The 22182-nt window shown below is 41.4% G+C and overlaps 1 protein-coding gene across 1 annotated transcript; it reads right to left on the bottom strand.

Moving 5' to 3' along the window:
* Positions 1–10761: 10761 nt before the first annotated feature.
* Positions 10762–21027, bottom strand: LOC124527968 (DLA class II histocompatibility antigen, DR-1 beta chain-like). The gene is made up of 6 exons (XM_047101262.1): positions 20855–21027; positions 15723–15992; positions 12748–13029; positions 11887–11997; positions 11411–11434; positions 10762–11109 (listed from the first exon to the last, which is right to left on the bottom strand). The coding sequence occupies exons 1-6, from the start codon at positions 20952–20954 to the stop codon at positions 11096–11098; spliced, it is 801 nt and encodes a 266-aa protein (XP_046957218.1). The 5' UTR covers positions 20955–21027; the 3' UTR covers positions 10762–11095.
* Between the last annotated feature and the right edge of the window lie 1155 nt (positions 21028–22182).

Raw genomic sequence — 22182 nt, 5'->3', positions numbered from 1 at the left:
ATAGAGAATACACTAAAACTCAGACACATGGAATAAAAAGAAAACATCTCAATCGTCTCATAAAGAAACACATATTTTGAATACTTTCCTTTTGAAGAGTAGTTTTAGCTTTACAGAATAATTGGGCAGAAAGTACAAAGTTCCTAATTTGCATGCCCTCCCCCCTCCCCCCTCCCCCCACCACATACAGTTTCTTGTATTAACATGAGTCATTAGTGTGGTACATTTGTTGCAATTGATGAGCCAACATTGATACATTATTACTCACTGATGTCCATAGTTTAGATTAAGGTTCACTGTTGACATGATACAGGTCTCTGTTTGGCTTTTCCAGGATATCGTAGAATTGAAACCCTACAGTAAGAACTTTTTAGCCTAAGAGAACTCTTTCACTAGCAATATGCATTTAAGGTTTCACTGTGTGTTTTCAAAGTTTAATAGCTTTTTTAAAAATTGCTAAATGATACTTCATTGTATAGTTTTTCCACAGTTTATCCATTCACCTCTCGAAGCTCATTTTGGTTGCTTCCAAGTTTCCAATTGTGAACACAGCTGCTATAATCATTCCTGTGCCAGTTTTTGTGTGGATATATGTTTTTAATCCTTTGAGCGAATGCCTATGAGTGTGATTGCAGGACTGCAAGGTAACAGCATGTTTAGCTTTGTAAGAAATCACCATGGTTCCTTCCAGAACAATGGTACCATTTTGCATTACCATCAACAAGGAATGAGATTCCTTACTGTACCACATCCTGGCTGGCTAGCACTTGATGTTGTGAGGGTTCTCGATTTTAGCCAGAAGGCCACCTTTTAACAACTTCTTATTTTGAAATAATTAGGGTTTCACAGGAAGTTGAAAAGGCAACATAGACAGATTCTGTGTATCCTTTTGCCTAGTTTCCCCAAGTGATTACATAGTAAATACCTTCAATAACTATAATACGATCTCAAACCAGGAACCATATCGGTAAAATGTGCATGTCCAGTCGTACACCTATGTTTCATCCCATGTGTGCTTCTGTGTGACCGCCACCACCGGCAAGCACAGAATTATTCCAGTACCACAGAGATCGCCCTCATGCTGCCCTCTATATTCACAACCACTTCCCTTCAGACCCATCACTCCACACCTGACAACCACTAATCTGTGCCCCGTCTCTGTAACTTGTCATTTTGAGGATGTTAGATGGATGGAATCATTCAGTAGAGGACTTTCTGAGACTGGCCCTTTTCACGGGCACAATGCCCTTGAGAGCCATCCAGGTTGTCAGGTGCTCCCACAGTTTGCTCGTTTTCATTGCTGACAGTGTTCCATTGTATGGACGCACCAGTTTGTTTAACTGTTCGCCTACCGCAGGGCCTTTTGGTGGCTTCTAGTTTGGGGTTATAGCAAATAGAACTGCTGTGAACATTTGTGAACAGTTTTGGGTGAATGTAAGTTTTCATCTTCTGACATAAAGCCATGAAATGTGATTCCTGGGTGGGGACTTTTTATGTGTATGCGTAGTTTTTAGGAAACTGCCTAACTATTCTCCGGAGGAGGTTGTACCAGTTCACTTCCCCCATCAGTGCAGGAGACTTCCAGTTTCTCTGCATTCTTCTCATCATTTGGCATTGACGCTATTTCCTATGTAAACTATTTCAGTAGGTACATGATATCTCAGCATGTTCTTAATTTGCATTTTCCTCCTGGCTAGTGATGTTGAACATCATTCAATGAGCTTATTTTCTGTATGAATATTCTCTCTGATAAATGTCTCCTCATGTCTTTCATCCATTTTGTAATTAGAGCAGTTGTGTGTGTGTGTGTGTGTGTGTGTGCGCGCGTGTGTGTTTCTTTGCCTGTATGTGTATTTACTGTGGAGTCCTGAGAGTTCTCAATAGATTCTAGACACACGGTCTTTGTGGCATTTTGGATGTGAAATGTTTTCTTTTAGTAGCTAACCTTTTCTGTCTCTCAATAGGATATCTTATAGAATAGAAGTCTTTAATTTTGATAAAGCCCAATTCATCCATATTTTCCCTTTATGGGTGATGCTTTGATGTCAAGTCTAAGAACTCTCCACCAAACTCAAAAGATTTTATCCCAAAGATTTCCTCCTGTTTTCCTCTGAACGTTGTACACTTTACATTTAAATTCATGATTTCATAGGGGCGTCTGGGTGGCACAGTCGGTTAAGCCTCCGACTTCAGCCAGGTCATGATCTCGCGGTCCGTGAGTTCGAGCCCCGCGTCAGGCTCTGGGCTGATGGCTCGGAGGCTGGAGCCTGTTTCCGATTCTGTGTCTCCCTCTCTCTCTGCCCCTCCCCCGTTCATGCTCTGTCTCTGTCCCAAAAATAAATAAACGTTGAAAAAAAAATTCAAAAAAAAATAAATTCATGATTTCATTGAGTGAAAAATTTAAAAAGTGTTAAGACTTGATCTAATTTTTTCCTTTTCCTTTTTTTCCCTTTTTCCTCCAATTTTGTTTGCTTTGTTTTTGTCTATGAATATCCATGTGTTTCAACTCCATTGTTTGAAAATACATTCCATCTTCCTCAGAGCTGCATTGTACCTTTGTCAAAAATGAGTTGGGGGCACCTGGATGACTCAGTCTGTTAAGCATCTGACCCTTGATTTCTGCTCAGATCATGATTTCAGGGTTCATGAGTTCGAGCCTCGCATCGGGGCCTGCTTGGTATTCTCTCTCTTTCTCTCTCTCTCGCTCTCTCTCTCTCTGCCCCTCCCCTGCTCATGTTATCTCTCTCTCTCAAAATAAATAAATAAACATTAAAAAACAAATAATTAAAACATTTTAAAAATGAGTTAGTGTGGATCTCTTTCTGAATTCTCTACACTGTTCATCTCTGTGCCTGACCCTGCACAACCCCCATTAGCCCTGATCACTTGAGGTACAGAAAAGTCTTCAATTAGTTGTCATTCAATTTTACTTTTTCCTCAAATTTCATTTTATCTACCCTAACTTCATTGTTTTTTCATAAACATTTTAGAATAACTATCTACAACTAATGAAAATTTTGCTGAGATCTGGATATTGCATGAAACTGGGATATCAATTTGGGAGGAGAACTGACATCTTTACTATGCTCAGTTTTCAGCTGGTGAACATGGTAAGTCTCTTCATTTAATTACATCTTTGATTTCTTTCCTCAGCATTTCTGTTAAGAGTTGTACATGTTCTCCTAGAGTTCTACTTCAGTGTTCCTGTTCTTTTCTTTTCTTTTGGTGAGTGACTGTAAATGGTGTTATACTTTTAATTTTTGTTTTTTTTTTTAATTCATGGCTGTATGTAAAGATACAACTGAGTTTTTCTGTTGATCTTGAATCCTGTCACCTTGATGAATTAATTCCCTCCTTAGTTCGGAGGTTTTTTTATGTTGGGAAAACACTTCGTTGGGATTGTTTTATGGAGACTATCACAACAAATGAGCATAAAGATTGTTTTATTTCTTCCTTTCTGATGTGCCTGTCTTCTGAACACCTCTCATTCATCCTGTTGATGAAAGAGGGGTCCCCCTCCCTAAATAGCATGTGATGCTGAACATATAACACTCAACATGGACAGATGAGATCGATAGCAAGTTACTACATATACTCACAGCCTGACACAGAAGGACACTTCATTCCATGTAGAGCCACACGAAGGTTGCATTCAGGAACAGAGTGAATCATCAGGACTGTGGCAGGCAGGCTTTGTAGTAACAAGAAGATGAGGTGCCCCCTGGTTCCCATAGGAGGATGCTTTTGTTTGAATAGTTCCAGGGGCAGACAGACAGGGAAAGGAAGCCTGTAGGTTAAGGATCGGGTGGAGAGCAGCTTTTCAGGCTGGTAAGTAGCTGATAGAAGTCCTTCCTTCTGGGCTGGGGAAAGATACCTGGTACAGGCAGGGGCACTCATGGTTATGCTTTTTGCAGCCCTTTTTGAGGCTTTGCAACAAGAGTGAGCGCTTTCTGTCTTGGTGGTGGTGAGGACTGAAGGAGCATTCAAACAAAGGGTTTTGAGAGAAATCACACTTTGGTAAATGCTCCAGGGGACTGAATGCTCCTCAAGTTGAAAGTAGAAATCCTCAGTGAAGGAAGTCAGAAGAAAGATTTTAAGAGGATTTTACTGAGGATGATTTTAAATGGCCACATGAGGACCCTTTAAAGTACCTAATTAGTCTTTCTCTATATGGCTTATTTCCCTTAGCATAACACTCTCCAGTTCCATCCACGTTGCTACAAAGGCCATATTTCATTCTTTCCAATTGCCAAGTAGTATTCCATTGTGTAATAAACCACCATTTCTTTATCCATTCATCAGTTGATGGACATTTAGGCTCTTTCCACAATTTGGCTATTGTTGAAAGCGCTGCTATAAACATAGGGGTACAAGTGCCCCTATGCATCAGCACTCCTGTATCCCTTGGGTAAATTCCTAGCAGTACTATTGCTGGGTCATAGGGTAGGTCTATTTTAATTGTTTGAGGAACCTCCACACTGTTTTCCAGAGCGGCTGCAGCAGTTTGCATTCCCACCAACAGTACTCTCTGTCTCACTCTGTCTCTTTCTGTCTCTCTCTGTTTCAAAATAAATAAATAAACTATATATATATATATATATATATATATACATAATTATGATTGTCTCAATGTCAGAGTTTATCTTCTTAGGTGAGTCACATTCCTAATTGATACAGTACATGAACCTTGTTGACAATTTTAAATATCTAGAAGTGGTGTATATGATTGTAGTTTTCCTTCAGGTGAGTAGTATGTTCAGTGTTATATTTATGACTTGAAAACTTAACAGCCATAGAATTAAACTGTATAGTCTATTATCATAGTGGGTAAAATCAATTCAATCTCATTTTAGGTCAAAAAGGGAGAAATTCATTAAGAAAGAAGTAAAGAATAAAAAATATCAGAGATATTGTGTATGACATAAAATACAGATGGTAGAACTCTCCAAACTTAAAAAGATGAGAAAGCACAATGGATTTAAAAAATTAAGTCACATAAGGGCGCCTGGGTGGCTCAGTCAGTTGGGCATCCAACTTTGGCTCAGGTCATGATCTCGCGGTTCCTGAGTTTAAGCCCCATATTAGGCTCTGTGCTGACAGCTCAGAGCCTGGAGCCTGCTTTGGATTCTGTGTCTCCCTCTCTGTCTGACCCTCCCTGGCTCATGCTCTGTCTCTCTCTCTCTCTCTCTCTCTCGAAAATAAATAAACATTAACAAAATTAAAAAAAAATAAGTCATATATGCTCTATAATGTGATACAATGATATTCTCTTATTTTAAAAAAGAAAAAATACGAATGACACATAAGACATAAAGTAAAGGAATACAAAAGCAATAAAAAATCAATTTTACCCAAACAGGAAATGTGACAAAAATGATAATGTATCTTAAAATGTACAATGTTGCTATAATAATATTGTTTAAAAAAGTTGTAGTAGCCATGAAAATTAATGGTTTAGACAAAAATTTGCCAAAATACATATTAAAAACCCTCAGATATCTGGAAACACTTGGATCATGGATTATGGCTGACTTTTAATTCTTCACTGAAATTTTCCTTATGTTCACAGGTTTCTGCCACAAATGGATGTTAGGTCAAATGTTAATATTTTCTTTTTAAAAAATCATACCCTCTATGATAAGTCAAAAGAACAGGAAAAACAAAAATTTAAAGAATAGCATGATCGTACGGGCGCCTGGGTGGCTCACTGGGTTAAGCATCCGACTGTGACTCTGATCTTGGTCTCACAGCTGGTGGGGTCCAGCCCCACGTCAGGCTCTGAGATATAGCTCAGAGCCTGGAGTCTTCCTCGGATTCTGTGTCTCCTCCTCTCCCTGCCCCTCCCCTGCTCATGCTCTGTCTCTCTCGCTCTCAAAAATAAGTAAACATTAAAAAGAAAAAAAGAATAGAATGATTGCAAATAGTTTAAATGGAAATTATAGTGTGGAGTAGTATAGTATATATGACATGTTTTCTATGGGCAGAGAAACAAATTGGTCCCTAAGTTCTCATAAAATACAATATGAAACATATATAAACCACAATAAAAACCTTAATATGTTCTAAAAGATAATTTCTTACATGTTCTTCAAACATGATTTTAAATTGTACCAAGAGTGAATAATATCTACATAGAAGACAATATTTCCTGAAATTTGACTGGTTAGAGATTTAGCAAATAATTAAATCAACAGTGTTACATATAATTGTGTTTTACATTTCAATGTTTTTCTTTATTCACCAAAGCTGTAATGTAACTTTTTAAAACTGAAGGTGAAAACAATGAACTAATAATTAGTCACCTCAAAGTTTAAAAAAAGACAATAAAGCCAACTCCATGAATTAGGGAGATTTGAATATTAAAGTTATAATGAAAACAAATCCATTGCGAAATAAAACACTTAAGATCATATAAAATTGTGTGCTTAAGAAGTGATATGACAGATACATGGAGATTTTAAAGAATTTAGGAGAATATCAGGTAAAATATCACACCAAACAATTTCAAGTAATATGAATGATTTTGTGGGGAAGTAAAAACTGCTTAAATTAATCCAAGAAAATGACAAAAATAGAATAGAGATGCAAACACGAATTAGATTTTTTCCATTTAAAATACCTCTAGGAAATGTATCAGACTCATATCAATTTTTTTTTTCTTGTTTTTCAAAATAGAGATAATTCTTATACCGTATCAGCTATCAGGTCTTCCAGAGCTTAGAACAGATTGAATTTATTTTATAAAACTAGGGAAGTACACCAAATCACACTTCCCAGCATAGGTAACTAATACTCCTTAGAGAAAGTTCCAGCTCACCAGGATCTCCCAGAAAGGAGTTTATTGCTTTTGTCTGGTTCCCCAGTGTTTGCAGCTGCTGCCAGGGTCCACCCCTATCTTGCTCCACTCTGGTAGCCGTGGGACTTCTGCTCGTGGGTCCTACAGGACTGTAACCAATGGAGAAAGAGTTCTTAGCCAGCTACCACGGTCAGGGCACAGCAAGAGGCAACTGATCAAGGAGTCCATCTATCTGCCCAGGGGACACTCCTTGATCATCTGGCTCTTTGTGGCCAGGGGCCTTGCATTTCTGGACTGTAACTATTGGAGAGAACATTCTTGGCAGACTAACATCCCCAGGGCACTATGCAGAGAGCAGGCTGAAACCCACCCACAGTCTATGAAAGGGGCCATTTGCTTGTCTTGGAACTTTGGTCTGGGAAACATGTTTGGCTGACATCTAGGAGCCTGTGGAGGTGCACTCAGGGGACAGAGGCCGGTGGGTGACATCGTTTCCCTCTCCCTCTGCCTCGCTCCAGGGACTCCTGCTCTTGTCCAGAAAGGAACTTGTACACTCAACTAGAATGGCTTTTGGGACTGTCACCAAGGGGACACAGCTAGTGGCCAGCAGCACTGACATTTGTTGTCCCCCAGCACTGTATGTATTTGTACACTTTGAAACCTGCTGCCTGACTATCTGGCTTCCAATCAGCCTGAATCTAGGTGACAACTGACACCCTCCCTCTGGGGCATCCACAGGGCTTGCCATACCCTCAAATACCGGGAACCACTAAAATACAATCGGCTGCTTGGACAGTCATCAAAGTTTGAGAGACCCTCAAATGCTAGTGCAGGTGTGAATGAGAAGGTGTATCTACAAGGGGCCACTTCTGCAACCCTGGGTGAAGTGCCTGTTTTATCTGATGCAGAGAAACCAACAAAGAGAGCCAGGCAAAATGAAGAAACAGAATATGTTCCCAAGGAAAGAACAAGATAAAACAGCAGAAAATTCCTTAATGAAATGGAGATTTTTACCTTATCAAAGTTTCAAACACTGGTAATAAAGGTGCTCACCAAACTAGATGAAGAATAAGCACACAAAGAACTTCAACAAAGAGTTAGGAAATATAAGAAAGTACCAAACAGAAGCATTTTGTACCCGGCGTGTTGCTTTTGGGGTCCATCCAAGTTTTTGCACCCATCGGTGGTTTGGTTTTTTTACTGCTATTTCATGGGATGGATGTACCACCATTTGTTTAATCAGGACCTATTGAGCAAAATATACCTGTTTGTACTTTTCAACTATTACAAGAAAAGTTACTGTAAATATTTATGTAGAAGTTTTTGGGTTTTGTATAAATGTAAATGTTCACTTTTTTGAAATAAATGCCTATGACTACAGTCATAGCCTGCCGAAATCAGTACCCGATTGAAGTAAAACCCATCCAGGGACCGTTTCCTATGAAAGTTGGATGTAAAGACAATATGTGTCGCAATGTCGCTTAGATCATGATGGGTTTCTATGTTTACTCTTTTCTGTCAATGTCCTCTAGTAACTACTTAAATTACAGAATTGGGTAATTCCCCCTTGTAAACCATTTCTAGTGTTTTCCATGGGTTAAAAACGGCACAGCCTTCAAGGAAACTAAGGCATGACCTTCATGGCATGCTCCTCAAAACAAAGTAAATGAAGACACGGCCTCCTACAGCCTGGCCTTTTATGGTACAGCTTTCCAGGCACAGCACAGCACAGCACAGTATTGCTGTTCATATCACAGGCACACATTTATAGCCGAGGATTCAATGGAGAAGCGAAGGGACACTAGCATCCCTTCTCCATTATCTTTGAAAATTTTCTGGAAAATATATTTTTCCTTACAAAATTAAAGTCAATTAGATTGGGGTTTTCCATTAGCAACACAAAGCATCTCCACTGAAATACTCCTGCCATACATTTTAATTCTATATTATAATGTCACACCATAGGTCTCAGATAAAATGAGACAATTCACTTCTTCATCTTAGGGAACAAAACAAAAGTAAAGTTGCAACCCTGGGATCAACAGAACTTATCCCAACCATATAAATATTGCATACGTTACTGTTAGTTATTAACTTCCCAGGCGATGATAACCTGTTTCACACAAATAGTGCACAATATATGACTGAAATATACATAAACTTTGAGTTGGCTTGAAATTTATAACTGTCTCCGATCGTGGAGAAATTGTGTCTGAGTGTCTATTACCTTGAAATAAACTTCTGAATCTGTTGTCTGCTCTTTAGGTTTAATTTACATTTGACACTGACTCTTCAGACAGAATATGATAACAGAACTCATCATCTACTTAAACAATTTCGTTGCATTTCTCTGAAACCTTTCTAACTCTTTTATATTACTGAAGTCTATGAAATTTAACTATATATTGATTTATAATTATGATTCCACATTGTTTTATGCAAGAGACACAAATATTTGGTTTCCTTGTCTAGTTTGTTCCCATCATATACTCTCTGTCACATTTCTTTCATTAAATTGGGTTCATTTGTATATATTGTGTAAAGTTTTATCACGTAAAATATTGCCAATTCCTCACTATTAAATGAGAAGGGTGCCTGGGTCGCTCAGTCGGTTAAGCCTCCGTCTCTCGATTTCCACCCGGGTCATGTACTCATGGTTCATGAGTTTGAACCCTGCATCAGGCTTCACATGAGCCTGCTTAAGATTCTCTCTCTCTCTCTCTCTCTCTCTCTGATCCCCTGGTCCTCACTAAAGGCTCGCTCTCTCTAAAAGAAATTTTTGTAATTAAAAAACTATCAAATAAGACACTTCCCGAAAAGTTCAGCTTTCATTCCTATTCCCTTCAATCTATTCCCTCATGGTGCCCAAGAGGCAACCATTTTTTAAAAGTCCTTTCGTTGTCATATATAAAAAAGTAAATAGATTTAATAGATGATGGAGAAAGAGATAATGATAGATGGATGCAGATAAATTGAATTGATATAGCTATGTATTCCTATTCTCTTCCTGGATCCTATTAAACAAAATGTTGTGTGTTGTACAAAATCTCCTTACCTGTACAGTAGTGGAGATTATTGTAAGCAAGGGTTATTTTTTTCTTCTAGCTACATAGTATGTCACTGTTTGTATGCACATCAGAGTATTCATAATTTCCTTCTTTGTTTCCCAGCATTGCCTTGGATTTCTAAGATGAGATCCATACAGGATGTTCCCGTACAGACAGTACATTTGCTTACAATCTGGAAGGCCTCAGACATACCTCTTTTCCACTAGAGTTGTGGCTTGATCCTGATGGTCTAAGGGGAAGGATGGGGAAGCATGTGTCTTAAGCCAAAGTGTCAGCATGCCACTGATGTTTATCTGAGACACAGAAAGTGATGGAAGTGTAGATACAGCCCACCATCAGGCTAATGAAAGGGGTTTCCACAGGTTTAGAGACTTTAATATGAAAAATCAAGGAAAGGGGCACCTGGCTGTCTCAGTCAGTGGAGCATTCGACTCCTGATCTCAGGGTCATGAGTTTGAGCTCCACATTGGCCGTGGAGCCTACTTAAAAATAAAATGAAATAAAAATATGAAAAGTAAAATAAAAAATCTGGGAAAGGAAACAAAGTGAGTACAAAAATTTTGTGGGTGTCATATCATTATAAGTGGATTTCTGATATTTTTTGTCCCCTCTTTTGTGCAAAGGGACTTCTGGTTTGTCTTTGAGAACACACAGGTGTAGGACACCAGCATCATATGGGCCATGAAGCTCCATTTCCTAGCTCCAGAAAACACGCCTAATTACAGAATGGAAAAAGACCAAGTATAAAAGGACATGATACAAAGATACCTTCCAGATCCACATCTGACCCAAATTCTGGAATATAAATAAAAACCAATATTGTAATTTGTTGCAATCCTCCCTTTCTCCCTTTTTTTCGCTACTCCCTTTTTTTTCCTTGAAACTATATGCAACGGATGATTGTCACTCCATGTTTATTTGAGAAAAGCTGATAAAGACACGTGAACAGAGGTGAGTTCCAATGTAAAGGAGGCATTAAGGGGCTGAATACACAGGGAGCTGGGAGAGAATGAAGATAAGGAACTGCAGTCAGTACTGGGGCTTCCAGGTCAAGGACAGGGTGGAGGGAGCCATCAGGGAGGACAGGTTCTGCAGGGTCACTGAACGCAGGGCAAACCAAATCCTGAGAGAGCACTGTGTTTGTGGAAGAATACGAGCCAAACAGGAAACATTTTCACTGTGTGAGGAAGCCTGAAAAGAAGGTTCTTCCTGGAGTGTCAGCATCTCCACTTCAGCTCAGGAGTCCTGCAGAAGACAGAGCAGAGTGTTGTTCCCAGAACCACCTCCACAAGCAGCTTCCTCTCCCCTCTCCCAGGGCCTCATGTTAAAGCACTACAGTAAGAAGAAGAACATATTCTTTCTTATGTATCCTTGATCTAAAGCTATTTGCAGTGCAGGCCTTTTAGTAAGTGGAGAGAAGAAGCTTCAGTTAACTGCCTGAGCAGAAGTCAGGTCCCAAATCTTTCACATTGTTTCTGTCTTTTCATCTCCACCATCTGTTCCAGGATAACCAACTCTATCTCTAAAGAGGGTCAAAGAGCATTACCTGTTGGCTGAAGTCCAGAGTGTCCTGGGAAAGAAAAGGGACAACATACACTTAACAGAGACACAGGTAAATCTGTCCCCACATACAAGGTCCCAACCCCAGACCCACCTACCACCACAACCCGCATCGCATGATGCCAGTGGGATCAGAAAGGGAGAGATGTGACCCGGGAAGTTTCTATCACACCAATCTACTGTGGCTTCATTAGCTTTCATAGCTCTTCCTGATTTGGCCAAGGACCCCAACCCAAGATATCTGTCTTGTTAACCTCTTTCTTGTCTCTACAACCCATAATCTCTTGTGCTGAAACACAGTAACCATGGACCCTCGCTGTCTGGATTTCTAGGAAATCTGAGGGCAAAGGGAGAAGGAAAGGCTTTACAAGGCCACTGGTCTACAGAGAGTTTATGCGATCAAAGCTGTATTTCTCTCCCACAAGGTCTATAGGGAGGCCCAGCTACCAACAGGTGCCTTACCTTTCTGATTCCGGAAGTAGATGAACAGCCCCACCACCAGGAAGAGCAGACCCAGAACAAAGCCCCCGATTCCACTCAGCATCTTGCTCTGTGCAGATTCAGAGTGAGCCCCTGAGAGAAGAAGCAGTTTTAGTGATTTTACCCCAAATCCAACTTCTCTGACAGACACTCTAGGATTGAGAACTTCGAGAATGAGGAATGTAGCCTGCCCTGGAAGAAGGAGAATAAGTGGCAATTTCTAGGGGAAAAAAAAAATTTTTTTAAATCCCATTGCGTAGATACAAGGTTTAGGTATTGAACTTTTTAAACATCACAGCTTTGACAAATCCACTACTTCAACATCTATGGATGAGGAGCCTGAGACTCCATGAAGTTCAAGTGTTTGTGCAGGGTGACAGAGCTAATAAAAGGCAGTGCCAAGACTGGATTCCCCTCCTGTCAGGAAGGACCCTACACAATAGAGGATGTGCTTCTTCCTGGATCACAACGAACAACACACAGCAATGGTGCCAGAAGCACAAACTCAGCCCGAGGCAGGGGACTAGTGCCCAGCATCACAGGAGAACCACTACCCGTGAGCCATGGAAAGTCTCAAAACATGGACAACTTCATTTCGGCCAGCGAGGCATAACTATCTCCCCAAGGGTTGTAGGATCTGTAGACACAATCACAGAATATCTATAACCTATCAGAGGATTCTACCACAGGATATCACTTGGCTCCTCCCAGTGACTGTGCTAAAGAGAAGAGAACATGGAACAAATGAAAATATGGTGAAAGGAGAGAGAACCCTGGCACTCAGGGAAAGCAAAGTCCCCTCCCTGCTGGGCGAGGAACTTATGGGATCAGAAAGCTTCTCACTCCACTCCACGGTGAGAGGGCTCGTGCGACTTGGATGCTCCACGTGGCAGGTGTAGACCTCTCCACTCTGAGGAACTGTTTCCAGCATCACCAGGGTCTGGAAGGTCCAGTCTCCATTACGGATCAGGCCTGTGGACACGACCCCAGTCTGCTCCTCCTGGCCGTTCCGGAACCACTTGACCTCAATGTGGCCTGGATAGAAACCATTCACGGAGCAGACCAGGAGGTTGTGGTGCTGCAGGGGCTGCGTCTTCGAGGGGAACACGGTCACTGTCGGCTCAACTAGAAGACAAGTGGTAGCGGGACTAAGTGAGGAAGACAGTCTCCCTGGTTGGCTGCCCTCCTGCCTCCGGTCTCTGGTCCCAGGCTGCATCTCGTGCCGGCCTCCCACAAAGCTGGCCACGTGGCCCAGTACCAGCCAGTCTCATGAGTCTTGAATTCAATCCTGACAGTACGGGTCCATTAAGTTTGAGACATGTTGTGGGAATTTGTGGGGTTTATTTTTCATAGTGTGAAGCAGTTACTCCTTTTTAAATTGAAGTGTGTGCACATTTTGCAAGGCATACAGTGTATCAGTTAAAAGCATGATTTCTGGAACAGGCTGCCTGGGTTCAAATACAGACTCTGCTTCTTAGTGATTGATCCTGGGAGAATATGACATTCCTCTGCACTCAGCTTTCTCCTCTATCAAGGGGGATAGTAACACTTATCTCTTAAGGTTCTGTGAGGATTAATGCACCTAAAGTATGTAAAGTGATAATTGGATTTTAGCCTTCACTATGTTTCACTACTTATTATCCTTGTTTAATTAAAGAGAAAATATGATTTAAAGCAGTCTGGGTAAATTGGAGAACAGCTTGAGGTTGATGGGGAAATAGACTATAAATCCTGAGAATGTTACAATTACACCTGAGAACACCCCAGAAATTGTTCTCCCCTGGGAAGCAGGAAAGACAGAGGTGATACTCTAGCCTATTTGTTTAATTTCAAGAACAGTGTGAGTCCTGAAAGATCGGGAAAGGAATGAGGAAACTCATTGATTTTAAAAAGTTCTCATAATTGCACTCAGATGATCAATCCTTCTGTGCAGTATAAAAAAATTACTGTTATTGGAATTGTTATACCTTTATAATTGTCTCCCTTTGAAAGCTGACATTTGAGTTCAGGGTAGAGACTCGGACTATTTAACAGGTATCCTTAGTGCAGAGACAATCCCTTACACTACCAGCCTCAATAAATACTGCTTTTAAAAAGGAAAAATATGGGGGAAACATTTTTACAATACCATAAAATGGTAGATTTAGGTAGATGACAAACCTTTGCTAACAATTTTGTAGCATATTCATTAAACATAAATGTTTACATTCCTAGCATGAAAACTAATAAACAGTGCCAAAATATAAGCCACAGACTAGAGAAAATGCTGAATCGACTATCAGCAAAGCATTAATAATCTTATGCATAGAAAACACCTAAAATCACTGAGAAAAGTACCAGAATCCTCAAGATAATAGTAGATAATTTTTACATCAGTAACAACAATTAGCCAATAGATATGTAAAAAAAATCCAAGGACCTTAAAAGCAAAGAAATACACATTAAAAATAAAAAAGATATAAAATTTCAACCGAGTATTTGCAATATTGGGAGAAAAAGATCTAACAAAGGGGAAAGTGAGGTGAATTGTTACAACTATATAAAGAAATAATATGCAACTCCTTAAATACCTTCATCATTATAAAAACAGCAACATCAATACATTTAGTAACAAAATTATAATTAAGATACCTGGTTTCACAATCATTTCAAGAATGTAAGAATACATACTCTAAGAGAACAAAGAGCGGGAAGTTGAGACCTAAAAGAAGCCTCAGAAATATCAGGAAGGTTTGGGGAGCCTGGGTGGCTCAGTCAGCTAAGGGTCCCACTTGGCTCAGGTCATGATCTGACAGTTCCTGGGTTCGAGTCCCGGGGGAGGCTCTGGGCGACAGCTCAGAACCTGGAGCCTCCTTTGGATTCTGTATCTCCCTCTCTCTCTGCTCCTCCCCTGCTTGCACTTTTTCTATCTCACCCTCTGCTCTTCCCCCATTCCAACTCTGTCTTACTGGATCTCTCCCTCAAAAATTAACATTAAAAAAAATAGAAATGTCAGAGGGACCTCAGAAGTTCCCCAAATCTTCAACGATTAGTCTGGCCATTTTTCTCACTGCAGTGGTGGCACATACAGACACAGGCACAGGTATCTCAGGGGCTTCAGAAAAAGAAGGGGGAGTGTCAGGGACAGAAGGTGACCGGCCTCCTCACATCTCCCCAATCTCTTAACCCTCCCCTCCCCTCCCCTCCCCTACACCTTCACCCCAACCAGGACACCCTCCACTTCCTTCCCCAGGTCTCCAACCACTTGCCCAGGGTGCCCTCCAGCTGGAGCTCCTGAGCCCCCCAGGGGCCACCAAGGATGCCCGATGTCCCTCCTGTTGCCTCCCACATACCCACTCTCTCCACACGCACCACCCCCCCTTCCCACACACTCATTCTCTGTCCCCCTCACTTCACAGGGCACCCTTCCCACACTGTCCCCACAGCCACACAAGGACACACGACACTGTCCCCATAGTCACACACGGACTCACCACACTGTCCCCTCAGTCACACATGGACGCAATCACACTGTCCCCACGGTCACAACCATATGGTCCTCACAGTCACACAGAGACTCAGCCACACTGTCCCCAGCCACGCATGGACACAACCACGCCTTCCCCACAGTCACAAAACATGGTCCCCACAGCCACACAAGGACACACCACACTGTCCCCACCCCACAGACACAGCACACCCTCCCTGACGTCGCACTCTCGCAGGGATCCCCGTGACGGGCTCTTGCTCAACACCCTGTAGGCTCACTGGGACCCAGTCTCTGTCTCACAGTCGCACCCGCGCAGCCCCGGCCGCCCCAGCCCCCCTGCCCCGCTCACCTCGCCGCTGCACCGTGAAGCTCTCAACAACACCATAGTTGTGTCTGCAGACCCTGTCCACCTCGGCGCGCTTCCGCTCCAGGACTTCCTTCTGCCCGTTCCAGTACTTGGCGTCAGGCCGCCCCAGCTCCGTCACCGCCCGGTACTCCCCCACTTCGCTGTCGAAGCGAGCTAACTCCTCCCGGTTATAGAAATATCTGGCCAGGAATCGCACCCGCTCCGTCCCGTTGGGATAATGACACTCGTACTTCCACATGGTTAAGAAATGTGCTGTGGGGACAGGGCGACCCGGTCACTCTCGGGCTCCTGGAAGACACTGACTCCGCCAACCCTCGGGGCCCCACCCGCACCCCCAAACCACCAGCACCCACGGCTCTTCTCTCCTCTGCCGGCGGGGGCGGAGGGAGGCGGGGAGGTGACCCCTCTCCTGGGAGCCACTCAGGGTCACTGGGTTCTGGGCTCAGAGGCGGACCTCCCAGCCTGAGGATTTGCCCCTCACTGCCTCCTCCTGGATGCCTCCTCCCTACAGACACCCACCTCCCTCCTCGCCTCCCACAGCCCTTTCCTGGCCTCACACAGGTCCCACCTGCGTCGCCCTCCCCCACCCCCACCCAACACTTGGTCTGGGTTGAGCTGACTCAGGCCCCCGCGAACCCAGAGAAGGCAAACACCCTCACAACCCTCCACTCTCGGGTGAAAATTTATGGAAAGTGATGGACAAAACCCAGCCAGGCAGGGCTTTATTTACCTGGGGGGAGAAATGTCACAGGACAAGCCTGCAGTTCTACAGCAGAGGATAACTGGATGATCTTTGTTTCCTTAGGGCGCCAGACAGGTGGTCTCAAAGGGGATGTTTAGGATGTGACAGGAAAGAGTAACTAGATGTGAACTAGTGGGCGTGTATGTGTTTGATAATTCAGGGAAAGGTAATACAATGTGCAAAATCTTGAAAGAATTGATGAACTTCCTCAACAAAATGGAAAAAGGGAGTTTACTGAAGCACAATGGGACAAAGGAAGGCAAAAGGTTCGACTGGAGAAATCACGGGGAGCTGGCAGTAAAAGCCTTACAGGTGATGTTGGGATTTTGACTTCATACTTCACGTAATGGGAAACTACTGAAGAGTTTTAAGGACATTAAAACCATGACTGCACTACAGTTCCTCAAGTCCTTACCTGGAATTTTCAAACTCCAGAAACCTAGGAAACCAGATCTTTTTACAAGTTTTGATGACAAACTCTTTTGCCAAATCTAACCTGATGAGGTAAAGGGTCAAACATGTCAGACCTCTTATTGGTCAGTCAGTCACATGGGCTTCTGGAGTTTCAATATATAAACACACACATCATAATATATGTACATACATGCATATACATACATAAATATACACACATATACATACATGACACATATACATACATGTATGTATATATTTTGATGTTTTATTTTCTGTTTAATTGAACTAAGAAAAATTTTTTATTCGAGTGGAATTGACATGAACATTTTAAAAATAGTTTAAAAATACTTGTGCCTTTAAAAATGAGACAAATAAAAGGAGTTTTCGACATTATCAACCGAACAGAATGTAGCATTACTGCACAAGTTTGATACATTTTACAGAAAAATACTTGTGACAGTCACAATTGATGACTCATAAGGCAAGCTGTCGAAAGTTAACAGAGATGCTGATGATCAACAAATCATGAAATCTTATAAAACATTGCATAAGGCAAAGAATAAAAGATGAAGATCTCCAGCTTGCATTGACTGAGTGGACTCAGCGAGAAAGTGTTCAATCTATGAACTGTTGATCTTATTATTTTTTGTAATAAAATAAGCCAAACTACACCACAAAGACCTGAATTGGAAGGTAAGTGTGTATATAAAGGGTAAGTCTGGAGGTTTTAGAAGCAGCAGAGTATAAACCGGTGTTTCCAACATCAGTACTCTTGACATTTTGGACGAGATATTTTTTGTGGGAAGGCTGTTCTGTACGTTGTAGATTGTTTATTAGCATCATTAGCCTCTACCTAGCAGATGTCAGAAAAAAGCACCAAATGACTACCAAAAATGGCTCTAGACATTGCCAAATGTTCCCTGAAGTCCCCATATGAGAACCACTGTTACACCACTTGAAAACTCTGTGGTAAAAAAGCCAATGTTAATTCTATGTCAGCTGAGAATTACACTGAAAACTTTGCCAATATTATATGTGGTAAAAAAAAAAAAACCTTTGATACTGAACAAATTTATTTTGCTGGATAAATGGCTCTTCACTGAGACCAGATTCTGAAAAAAAAAAAATTCATACTGCCTAACAAGAGAGTATCAAAAGTTACTATGAATTCCAACCAAAAGATGATTGCTCTTGGGTGTGCTAATGCTTCAGGCTTACCCAAATCAAAGTGGGCAGACACTGGAAAAAGCCAAAATCCAGGATGCCTGAAAGGGACAAATATTTTACTTGTGCATTAGTTTTCAAAAAAGATAATATGGATAACCAGATACATATTTTATTTGGTTCAAAACCACTTTGTATCAATGGGCTTCGTTCATGAGAGGCAAGCTGGACTGGGAGAAACCTGGAAGTTAATTGTCCCTGTATAATTGTTCCACATACTGTACTCCTCAAATTCTTATAAAAATTAAAGCTTTGGCTTCTAATTCTCCCCCTGCCCCACCACCAAGTATGACGTCTATATTGCAATCTTTGAACAAGGAATTTTCTCATCCCATGAAGATCAAGTATGAAAAACTTTTAAACTCTGTTCTTGATGCAGTTTACAGAGGCCTATGAATCCACATCTTCTGAAATAAGTTAATGGCTAGTGTTATGACAAAGCTAATATTTAATAAACCAACCTGAAAAACTGCCTAGCAAGACTTTGGGCTACATCCGAGTTTGCAAATGAACTACCAATTGAAGACATTGAGAACTGTCACGTGATTAATGAGAAAATATTATATGACACTTCAATGTATGTAAAAGTTTATCCAAATAAGTCCAAGGAATAAGGTGGACACTTGAGATGAGCACCAGGTAGCGTATAGAAGTGTGGAATCACTACACTGTACATCTGAAACTAACATTACGCTGTATGCTAACCAAATGGAAGTTAAATAATAACTTTAAAAGACATTCTCTGCCTAAATGTATAACTATAATCTTAAACAATCAAACAAACAAATAAGTCAAAGGTGCTGATCCAAAAATATTGAGCACTGATGATGGGGTCACACAGGGCATTCCCTGAGTGATGGAAACATGGTAGTGGTGACTGAGAGCACTCCCCAACTTGCTCCCTACACTCCAGCTTCTCCAGCCTTCCTTCTGTCCCTTACACTCACCAAACATCTTCCCGCACTTGACCTTTATCCTATTTTCTCCCCCTACAACACTTGTCCTGCACATCCTTCACTTGCCTGACTTCTGTCACCAGTCATATCTCAACTCAATGTCACTTCCTCAGGGAGAACTCCCTACACACTTGAACTGAAGTCAGGTGCATCCAATTCTCTCTGTTTCACAACTAGGAGTATTTTTTTTTCAGCATACTTATTGTTGTCAGAATTTTTGTTGTTATTGTTAAATGTTTATCGGGCTTTCTCCTCTGTCATTACATAAAATCCATGATGGTAATGATCTTTAGCCTATTCAAATAGAATTCACTGAGCCCAGAACAGAGCCTAGTACATCATAGCTGCTCAGAGAAATGTCTGTGATACAACGGATAAACACAGGGCTCCGAGAATCAGTCATTGTGAGGATCCTGGAAAGCAAGAAGGGGCTCAGGTCCAACATTCTTTTACTCTGATGATACATTATATCCCCTCCACTTCCTGTGAGAAATTCACACAAACTACTTCCTTCTCCTTCTACTGTTGGAAAAAAAAATATCACAGGTAAGGAAAAGGCGATTTTAAGAAAAAAGGAAAATCTCATTAAGTTTCAGCTCATCCTGTAGATCTGTGAGAGTGCTGAGGTCTCTGCATACACAGGGGATTCACAGTAATGGTGACAACATGGCTCGGGAAAGAATAGGAACTGGAAGTGGAGGCAACCCAACATGGCTATTAAGGAAAAACAGAAAACATGAGGAATAAACCTATGCCATCTGGGGACAACACCTCAGTGAGCCAATAAATTCCCTTGACTTGCATTTTGGCTTTCAGTCCTGTGAAATGTAAACACCTTCATGCACTCTGTACTCTGCTCGGGGTAGATAGTTGGAACCATATGAAATTCCTGATGTTGCCTATTTTTGACTTACAAAGCCATAATTGCATATAATTTATCCTATACTAGTTGAATCCCTTCCTGTGGGCTCAGGCCACAGAACAGAAAGATGCAGGAGAAACGGACACCATAGAAAAGATCAACATAGATTCATAATGAAAAATTAACTTGTGCCGGGTTCTCAGAAAATATCTTAAGTTCTTTAAGACTCCAAAGAACTTCCCATACGTGCTTCTCATCTAAAATGTCATTTCAAGTACTAAGGATCTCTGCTGTACCTCCAGGGTGAGAAATAGAGATAAAACTAGCCCCAACTTTGGTCAGAGAACCTTCAGTCCAGGGATAAAGGCCTTGTAAACTTTGAGGTGCGGAGAAAGTAAAGGAGATAATGGGAGAGAACCCTTGATACAGCCTTGCATATTACAGAGAGGTACCAACATAACTAACCCTGTGAAGACATAACACAGGGTCTTCTAGGAGACACCTTTCTAATTCCTTTTGACTCTCTGTCCAATTTTCTGAGAAACTTTCTTATTTTCTAGCATAACTCAACATTATAAAGGGAACCACTTATGGGAATTAATTTGAAATCATTATTTCTGAGTCTTCTCAAGACCCTGAGGGAATAAAACTCAAACCTGGAGAGTTTGACTGGGGAAGAGTTGAGAAGAAATGGCCTCTATATGTGGAGGCCCCTTACACAGCTCTTATAGAGAGGGCAAGCATTCGGCCTCCTCTTGTTTTGGATAGAATTGGGGATCTATATGATAAAGGTGGGCAATCATTAAAGAAAATGTCACAATTTTCTAAGGCACATGGCATGGACACAGTGGCAAAACTAATTTCTTTCTTTCCCCCCACTCCATAATAGCTCACCACCCAGGAGTGCACTTACGTGAGGTGTCCCTGGCCCAAGCCAGGGGAGGGCTCAGCACCATCGATATCAACATCAGAGCTGTCATCCAGGAGCCTCCCAGGAAACACAGGCACACCATGCTGGAGAACAGAGAGGACAGGGGGCAGGGGAACAGGCAAGTCTCAGTCAGTGAGAACTAAGACCCTCCTTTAGCCCCCTCCTAAATAATACCAACCAAGGAATTTGTTTCTCTGCTCCTGGATTGGGTAATCTAGGTTTGACAACCAATCCACATCACAGATGTACTGTATCATCAGTTGCTGGTCAGAGATTCTGTATCAAGAGCCTCTTCTGAAACTCTGATTTCCTTCATTGGAAGGATTATTTTAATTTAGTACTTAAAAGGTTTGATCCAATATATGTGAAACATTTGACTGGGACCCTATTGTAAGCCAGCTCTATGCTGAGCAGTGATGTGCACAAAAGTTTGAGTCTTTAGGAGTATTCATGCCTCTCCCGTGAAGACAGAATAGTTTTGACGATAGTTTATGTCAGTGTTTTAGGAGCTGAGCGAGTGGAGGGAAGATGATTGTTAATCAAAACATCTGGACCTTTTTGCACCATCACATAGTGTAGATTTGGGGAAATTAACCTTGAAATGAAGGCTTTCTGATACTGCAGACTTTCTGGTACTTGGATACTGGAAAGTGGTATGATTCTCTGGACTGCTCAAGCAAGGAGCAGCATCCCCTGGTAACTGATGATATGACAGAATTCTAGCTGTTAATTGGAGAGTATTGTCTGTATCTCTTTAGAGGTAGGGAGATCTCTGATAAACTAAGAGTCATTGGAATTTAGTCATTAACTTACCCGGAGTAAAAGGGTTTTTCAAGTTTGTCTGCTGATGCTGTCATTGAGTTTGAGGCACCTCCAAAATATGCAGAAAGGGGCTTAGAGAACATGATCTATGTGGAATGGAGGGTCTTGGAAAATCCTTTGTATAGCACTTAAGCTAAAAAAGTGATAACACCAACTGTCCAAATCAAAGTATGCAGGGGGCTGAGACATTGATAAAGGACTCAAAGTCAGCCTTTAGCATAAAAGCTCTGCCTTAGAATAATTAATATTTTATGTGAAAATGTGTTCAGTCCATAGCTTTGGATCCCACTCTGATCTCCTCATTTTATTGGGGTTATGTCCCTTTATTATGTACCTTCTCTTGCTTTATGCTAAGGAGACATATAAGAAGCTGGTGCTCATGAATACATTACAGAGCATCCAGGAAAGAAAACACAATGGAAATACTATGAATAACATCCTTTGATGTAACCATATAGTTTTAAGCATATGTTTCTACTTTTATATAA

This window comes from Lynx rufus, unplaced genomic scaffold, assembly GCF_022079265.1.
Source record: "Lynx rufus isolate CCGP_SWC_20201006 ecotype Redwood Valley unplaced genomic scaffold, mLynRuf1.p SCAF_6, whole genome shotgun sequence".
NCBI classification, from domain to species: Eukaryota; Metazoa; Chordata; class Mammalia; order Carnivora; family Felidae; genus Lynx; species Lynx rufus.
The sequence above is the reverse complement of the archived record's forward strand: the minus strand, read 5'-3'. Positions and strand labels throughout refer to the sequence as shown.

Bases quoted from the DNA above. Each gene is read 5' to 3' on its own strand.
- LOC124527968 (XM_047101262.1), bottom strand. From the start codon at position 20,954: ATGGTGTGCCTGTGTTTCCTGGGAGGCTCCTGGATGACAGCTCTGATG. The intron at 13,030-15,722 runs GTGAGCGGGGCA...CTTGTCTTCTAG, and splicing joins CTTCACGGTGCAGCGGCGAG to TTGAGCCGACAGTGACCGTG. The intron at 11,435-11,886 runs GTAAGGCACCTG...TTTCTTTCCCAG, and splicing joins CTACTTCCGGAATCAGAAAG to GACACTCTGGACTTCAGCCA.